This window comes from Lepidothrix coronata, unplaced genomic scaffold, assembly GCF_001604755.1.
Source record: "Lepidothrix coronata isolate B3197 unplaced genomic scaffold, Lepidothrix_coronata-1.0 Scaffold26, whole genome shotgun sequence".
Taxonomy (NCBI): Eukaryota; Metazoa; Chordata; class Aves; order Passeriformes; family Pipridae; genus Lepidothrix; species Lepidothrix coronata.
Window position 1 is genome coordinate 6,381,419 of NW_016690206.1, and position 8,355 is coordinate 6,389,773.

The 8,355-nt window shown below is 39.0% G+C and overlaps 1 protein-coding gene across 1 annotated transcript; it reads left to right on the plus strand.

Annotated features, from left to right (window-relative positions):
- Positions 1-2,488: 2,488 nt before the first annotated feature.
- On the plus strand, positions 2,489-4,130 carry MC4R (melanocortin 4 receptor). The gene is made up of 2 exons (XM_017809361.1): positions 2,489-2,672; positions 2,817-4,130. The coding sequence occupies exon 2, from the start codon at positions 2,901-2,903 to the stop codon at positions 3,894-3,896; it is 996 nt and encodes a 331-aa protein (XP_017664850.1). The 5' UTR covers positions 2,489-2,672; positions 2,817-2,900; the 3' UTR covers positions 3,897-4,130.
- Positions 4,131-8,355: the final 4,225 nt, after the last annotated feature.

The following is an 8,355-nucleotide window of genomic DNA, read 5'->3' on the forward strand; positions in this document are numbered from 1 at the left end:
AAGTAGCATATAGATTGTATCTTATTTTTAAAAAATGCTCATACAGCTTGTTTTACCTTTTAGTTAGAGCAGGCTAATATATATCACCTCTTCAGAACTTCAATGAAGTTGCTAAACTACCTTAAATCTACTGCTTCCAGTCATGTAACCGCACCCCACAAGTATGAATGCATAGCACTAAAATAAATGTTCCCCAAGAATGCAGAGCATAAACAGAAATTTGGAGGTGAGGGATGGCTGTGGGTGGGAAATATTATGCTTTTCTTTCTTTTGTTATAACCAATATCGCATTTTAATGACCACATCCAGGGAAAAATCAAGCATGAACCATTGTCNTTTCTTTTGTTATAACCAATATCGCATTTTAATGACCACATCCAGGGAAAAATCAAGCATGAACCATTGTCTGTATAGCTTCTGGGTGAAGAGAGACAATGTGCAGAGAAAGGGAGGAGCCAGAAGAGGAACAGACAGACAACTGGGACAATTGGGGCAGTATTCTCTGGAGGTAGTTTCTCTCTAGTCTTGCCAGATTCGACTGCTCTACCTCTACCTAAGTAGGTGAAGGGGAGAGATCCCTGTGTCAGGGGCACTTCCAGCATGGGGAGGTTCATGAGAGAAGGGATGCTGAGTGCCTGCCTCCCTGGCATAACTGAAAGATTATGAATTTCTGGCTGCAGCTGTAGAAACAATACCTTATCTGGGGAGATGATTTTCTCCCACATCAGTCTTTATGCGATTTTTCTCACTGCTCTCGCACTGTAGTGATGTCCTTTAAGGGCTGGGTGTGCAAGTCCTGTCTATGGCAGGAGTTAGTGCATGCTGTATGCTGGCCCAGGGATTAATAACTAGATAACAAATCTTTTTGAATCCTGGCTTGCCTTATGTCTCGATAGGAAAGCAAATCTCACCCTTTTGGCAGCAAATTATTTCATTTCAAGCATGCTGCTGGTAAATTATGTTTTCCAAACTGATGAATGTGGGATTTCCTGTGGTGTAAGTTATTTTGTTTATCTTGGTTGTTTATATTTCAGTTTTATGAAGCAATCTATCTGGGGAGGGGCCTAGAAAACACTGATTGAGGCTTTTCTTCTGATATAGGTCTTCATAACCATAGATCTATATAAAATCAAGTGTGAAAGTAAAAGCCCCCTTCACCCTGGTGCTGAGATGTTGAATACAGATAGTTGTGTTTCTACTCGTATGCTATATTCCTGTACCTCTTTATAGCCATTCATTTTAAAGCCAGCTAATGCATAGAAGATGAAAAAAACTTCAAGAGATTGTAGGAAATAGACTCTTGCATCAGATACAGATCCCTACATAGTCTTCCTAGTAGTTGACTGGAAATGTTACTTCAAACAACTTTCTTGCAAACATTACTCTCAAGTGCAGTGACTGACTTGCTTATAGCCTCCTTACCTTTAAAATTCATTTGTAATTTAGTCTTTGTTCAGTGTATTTGTTTTTCAATTAGCGATTGTAATGCTTGAAATGGTAACAGCAAAACAACTTTTGTCGTGTCTCTTCATATTCTTTCAGTATTCTTCTCTTCCTTCTTCTCAAGGGCTGACAGGCCATATGGACCTCTAGGAAATTTATTAATGCCTTTGTGTCATTACTGTTGTATGACCTCCATTTCTTACAGGTTGCAACTTTGTCTTCTGTTGCTTTCCTTCATCTACTCTAAATATTGATTTTTGTTTTTCTACTCAGTATCTTAATTCCTGATGGTTACAGGGCTTCTGCAATCAATTTCATCATCTTTTCTTTCCCAAAAATAAGATTATGAAGAGGAATATTACCTGGAACAAACTGCTTTAGGACAGTGTATTAAGACATTTGTGATTTTGGGTCATGTTGGTTTTAGTCCTTAGATTGTCTCCATTTCTTAAAAATTTTAAGAAGCTTAGAGAATATAATGCAATCTTGTAACACGTCTTGCAAGTGGACAGTTAAGGGATAGAAAAGTTAGCAAGGCAAAGGAGACCTGGGAGAGAGAACCAAGAGGAAATATGTATTCTCTTGCTTCCTTTCCCTGTTCTTATTTTGTCACATATGCAAGGCAGAGCAACTTTGTGCCACAGAAAGAATAAGTCGTAGTAAATCACAGTCTGTGATCATGTAGTGAAAAATAAAAAGCTGTCAGTTCAGCTGCCAGAATTCTGTAAGATTGCTAGTACAGTTCTGTAAGTTTGCTAATTAAAAAACTATTTAAATATTATTCTGAGAAGTTAAAGAAGGGAAACAAATCTCCGGTAGCCTGTCTGCATTTCTGTAGCTACTTGTAGCTTGTGCTGCATCTGAAGCTACTGTGCCGTGTGATGTTTCAGAGAGGCTCGAAATCAGCAGCCCCTCCACTTTCTGCAGCTCCTGAGTCCCATTGGCTGGAAGGCAAAGCAGAGGCGGAGAGTGCCCTGAATATTTGTCTCTTCCACACACCGTAAAACAGGCAGCCGGCATGCGCTGTCTGAGAGCGAGAGTGGTGCTTGCAGTTTGGAATCAGTTCCTGCTCTGCAGCAGTCACTTGGGCATTTTATGCTCACCTCTCTTTAATGGACAGGAACAAAAAAGCCTTGCAGCATACCAGTGAACTAAACAGGAGCTGACCACAGGGGAGAATCTGATGCAAACATAAAGACTGTTGGGACTCTGTGACATAAATCACCAAGGTAAATGTGAAGATGATCAGAAACTGCATCTGTGAGAGTGTAAACCAATATTTCTGAGTCTGAAACCTGATTTTGTCAGAGTAGTCAAAGTGTTCTGAACTGCTATCTGCCTTGGTCCTAGCTTATTTTTCTTTTTTTCCCAAGTTGAAAAGCCAAAGAAGGTTTTCAGAGGAATGCAAAAGGAACAGGAGTTTTAAAAGCGGGAAGTTGAAAGCGGAACTCCATAAGATGAATTTCACCCAGCATCGTGGGACACTCCAGCCTCTCCATTTTTGGAACCACAGCTACAGACCGCACGGAGGTGCCAGCGAGCCAAATGCAAAGGGCCACTCCTCGGGAGGCTGCTACGAGCAACTCTTTGTATCCCCTGAAGTGTTTGTGACTCTGGGCATCATCAGCTTGCTGGAGAACGTCTTGGTCATTGTGGCGATAGCCAAGAACAAGAACCTCCATTCACCCATGTACTTCTTCATCTGTAGCTTGGCAGTGGCTGACATGCTAGTGAGTGTATCTAATGGATCAGAAACCATTGTCATCACGCTGCTAAACAACACAGACACAGATGCACAGAGCTTTACCATAAACATTGACAATGTCATTGACTCAGTGATTTGCAGTTCCCTGCTTGCATCAATTTGCAGTCTTCTCTCAATAGCAGTGGACAGGTACTTTACTATCTTTTATGCCCTCCAGTACCATAATATCATGACAGTGAAACGTGTAGGTGTTATCATCACATGCATCTGGGCTGCTTGCACAGTCTCAGGCATTTTGTTCATCATTTACTCTGACAGCAGCGTTGTCATCATCTGCCTTATTAGCATGTTCTTCACTATGCTCATTCTCATGGCATCCCTCTATGTCCACATGTTTATGATGGCTCGGATGCATATAAAAAAGATTGCTGTTCTTCCAGGGACTGGTCCTATTCGCCAAGGGGCCAACATGAAAGGGGCCATCACTCTCACCATCCTGATTGGAGTTTTTGTTGTGTGCTGGGCTCCATTTTTCCTGCACCTGATTTTCTACATCTCCTGCCCCTACAACCCTTACTGTGTATGCTTCATGTCCCACTTTAACTTCTACCTGATCCTCATCATGTGCAATTCCATCATTGATCCACTAATCTATGCATTCCGGAGTCAGGAGCTCAGGAAAACATTCAAGGAGATTATATGCTGCTGTAGCCTGAGAGGGCTTTGTGATTTCCCTGGCAAATATTAAACCAAATGGATGTTACTGTGTACACAACATGCAGCACAGATTTCCAAGCCTTCAGATCCTCTTTCTCAGCAGAATTTGCTTTAAACCTTTAAGAGTGAGCACCTCTTTCTGTCTCCCCTCTCTCTCATTCTTGTATCCTATTAGCATGTAATTAATATTTCTTAAAAATGTTTGTGATGTCTACAGTTTGTAATTTATTTAGCTGGAAAGAGAAGTAGCACTTCATAGCAGTTTGTAAGAAGCAAATAAATGTAATGATTTATGTGAAATACCAACAAACACGAACAGCTGTATATTTCAACTGCTGAAAAAATAAATAACTTGCCTGACTTACAGTATGTATTGACTGATACTCTCTCTTATTCTGTTGAAGTAATTATAGCTACATTATATACATCTTAAAATAGAGCATATACTTTTATAATAGTGGATTAGAGGTTCTCTGAAATTAGAAAGCAAATTTTTCAGAAAGGTTAGTAAAACCAACAAGTTGTATTTATTAATTTTGAACTCTTTTTGTTCTACTCCACAGCAGCAATTCTGTTCTTTGTTACAGTTATTCCCCACAGCAACAAGATTTTTCAAACACTTGCTACACGGATAGTTGAATGCTTGGGATTCGGGCTGGGTTTTGTTTTCCAGGTGATGACTGCTGTATGTCTGAGACTACTTCTTTGCAAACTTTAAATTGCTCCCTGGAGCATCACTTAGCCCTGGATATATTGGCAACACTGGCATCCAGGTAGCCTAGCACCCTCCATTCAGCCATGAGGCAGATACAGTATTATCTTTGATAGTGCCAGCACCAGTGCAAAGATTCCCTGAGAGATTTACCTGATGAAGATAAAGTTGGAACTTCATTTTGAACATTCAGTCCTTATTCTGAGGTGCTGTGGGGAACAAGGACTCTGTGCTTCAGAAAAAATACATCCTTGTTGGAAACAAGCTGCCCTCTGCTCTGAACTGTGATGTTAGCAGATGGGATTCACTGCCAGGATCTTTAAAGAGGAGTCAAGGCATGTGTTAATTTGGTCCGAGCACTTCAGACCACACTGTGGAACATGAGGGGTTTGCAGAGGAAATGCTATCACTCAGAGTGAGTGCTGGCTGATGAGTCTGGTTACCCATGTTCTGTATCTGGCAGCCCTGTGTGCTGCTGCTGCTTGAATTCAATTCACTTTTACAAGCATCTAATTGAATGTGTTCTCAGTTTTGCACTAAAACGCCTCTCTCTCCACAGGTTATAGTAGGGACCTCAGGTCCCTGGTATTAGCACTTTTGGAGGCATTTAAAGTATAAATGGGAGTACATAGGACTACGTGAAGATGTCATTTAACATCTCAAAAATATCAGTTTCTATGTAAGGACACAGAAAAATTAATTTCTTTATTCCCAATAACTATAAAGCATAGTGGAAACTTGGAGAAGATCTCATAATCTCTGATTTAAAAACTCAAAATTAAGGGTACAGTACAACTCAGGATTTAATCCGGAATGCTTGATTTTACCAAGATGAACAATGAATAAATTAAAAACAGGATGAGCAGTCCTATTAATTTTCTTAGAAACAGCTTCTTTCTTCAAGATGTTTGTTCCTTCATTAAAGAAAAACATACTATGAAAAGCTTTTCAAAGAGACCAATGTTTGCTACCTGGGATTCTTCAGACAGAAGCTGATCTTTCAGTTGTGGATAACTTTTCAGGATATTTTAAAATTATGACAAAATTTGATCCTCATTCTCTTTTAAAGAGAATGAAGGACTTAAGGTGGGTCTCAGGATTTCTAACTCGAATTTACTTACGAGGAAAGCAAGAACGTAATTTGACTTTATGCATTGAAGGCTCTTAGTAGAATAAAAAATGCCAATGAAGGAGTATTAAAACTCAAGAGGAGAAAACAATAAATGTATTTCAATTAATAGTCTATCCAAAAATTCAATGGACTTTCATAAAGGCCTTTTTTTCTCCCACGACACCTGATACTATCTATGCAAAAAATATTCAGGCCATAATGAAAGAAATTGCTGGTGCTGGTTTGAACAATGCACAAATCTTACTTCATCTTTCTTTAGCCTCACCTTCTATAGCTGTTTTAGGACTGTAAATTATGATACTGGGATCCAGATTTTCCTTTGCAGTCCATGAATGCAGAGAGGACCCAGTGGAAAGTGGCACAAGAGCAAGATACTACATTAGATGCTCTGAGCATTACCTTGAAAGTCCCTATTTCTCCCCTTAAGATATACAAGGACCAGACACCTAATTTAAAGACCTCTGAATTCTGAAGAGGATGTGTGTCTGCAAATTACTTTCTGATCTGCCAGCTGATTCTTAAAACTAACAGTCTCTTTTTTTGTTGTTGTTGTTGTGGGGTTTTTTTGGTTTTGGGGGTTTTTTCCAACCCAAGCAGAAGAAAAATTATAATTTGCATCAATGGTTTTCTTGCAGTTTCCAAAAAGCAGTGTGTATCTCTTTTATGCTTATTTGGACTAAGACTAATCAAGACAGTTATGACCCCACTAAAATTTAAATTTCATTTAGAAACCTAATTTTTAAAACTAGCTTATTACAGAGTTTTAGCAGCTCTGAGCCTGTTTAGTAGCACTTCTGTATTTATTTCATAAAGCTAAATGTATATACATATTTTTTTAAAGAGGACTTTTTCATTTCATGGTATCATTTTTGAGAGTGTAATTAATTGAAATTACTTGAAAACCTGCTACATAGATAATCTTCTATTCTCAGTTAGTCTTTTCCTTCTGAGTAGCTGAATCAGTTTGCCATCCATATAAATTAGTGTAGTGAAAGATAAATAAACTAATCTAGCTTGTTGGAGAGTGGAGAGAGTGGAGGATTATTTTCCACACTCAATTTTCTGGAACTTTGTTCTTCTATTTGAAAATGTCCTGAGAAAATGTGATTTCTTTCTTTAAATAACTGAGGCTCTAATCACTTTGGCACTTATCATTCTAGTCGTGTTAGGTAACAACAGTATATTCCTCTGTGGCAAGGAAATCGTTTTGTCTCCACTTTACGGGTGTAAGGATTTACATTTTCACTCCTGCTGGAAAAAGAGGCTAATGGATTTGCTTCGCCTTCTAGAATGTAGTCTTTACTTGAGCTGGAAATTGATGGTAGTGTTCTCCACACTTTTCACAGAACTGGCTGATACTTTTCTGGAAGAATTTGAAAGTTGGAACTCCTTTTGCTAGGAAGGCTTTCTGCTTAGGTGGTGGCTTTTTCTCAAAGGCTCTTTCTCTCCCCCCCTCCCCCGCATAGCAAGAGAAGTTCTCAGCCTTGCTCTCTGGTACGCAGAGAGATAACATGTTTGCAGACATGTACAAGGCCTCCTTGGGCCAGAGAGAGCAGGGGAGGAGAGAGAGAAGAGAAGGAGGTGGAGCATTGCCTTTTGGCCCAATGAGCTGCATGGTAAAAAAGTGGTCCTTGCATCTGAAATAAACCTTTTCTTTTAATCCTTCCACTGTCTCGGCATTCTTGGGAAGAATACCTGCGTATGTTTTTACCTTACGGTAAAGTAACACACAAAACTTTTGAATGAAACGTCTTACTTCAAAAGTGACATTTCTTTAGCTCTGAAGTAGTTTTTGAACAAAGCAAAGGTCTCCAAAAGGTTCTTAGGAAGCTGGAGTTTGTCTCAGTAGAGTATATTTTGAATGATGATCCAAAATCCCTTTTACAACTGAAACATGCTGTTATCTGGAAGCAAAGAGAAATGGTCTGGTAGACTAACATTATTGAATGTGCAGCAACAATGATGCCTTCAGTTGTGCCTTTAAGAGATATGCAGAGTATGTGTTCTTTTAAAAATCACATAATTCTAAAATTAATTAGTTACTGTTAAACTGATCCTATTATCCAGTGTATTCCTTGAGGCCTCCTTCATTCTCAGGCTTAGTTCTGGTGAAGAACTTTGGTCCTGGTGTCATTTATAATATACTGCGTTGTTTATAGGCTTGCATAGGAATTGCAATCTCAATCTCACTGGAAGGAGCTCTCAGAAAATGTACCTTTAGGCATGAAATTTTCATTGTTTCTCCAGAAAATATCTGATTTGAGATTACTATTCTGATTCCTTCCATCACATCCAAAGTATCCTAGTGTTTTTTCTTTGTATAAAATACTTCTCTCACCTATTACAAGGAACTGTCTACTGCTACTACAGATGCTCACTGTCACACAAGATAGGTTATGAATTGACTCCACCTGGCCTCTTTTTTGGTTTTGCTGGTTTCAAATGGTACTGTTGTCCTAGCTGTTTTTCATATTATTACTCACTCTGTTCACAGATGAAGAGATTTTCAGATCACCCCTTTTGAGTTTATAATGTATAATGTCTTCATCAGTTCTGCTTTTACCCATTTTTTTCCCTTGCAAGTACTAGTAATTTGTTTCAGTTGTTATCCTTCATGCTTGGTATATTTCTGTATTTGCGTATTTC

Coding starts and splice junctions, on each gene's coding strand:
- MC4R (XM_017809361.1), top strand. CDS start 2,901: ATGAATTTCACCCAGCATCGTGGGACACTCCAGCCTCTCCATTTTTGG.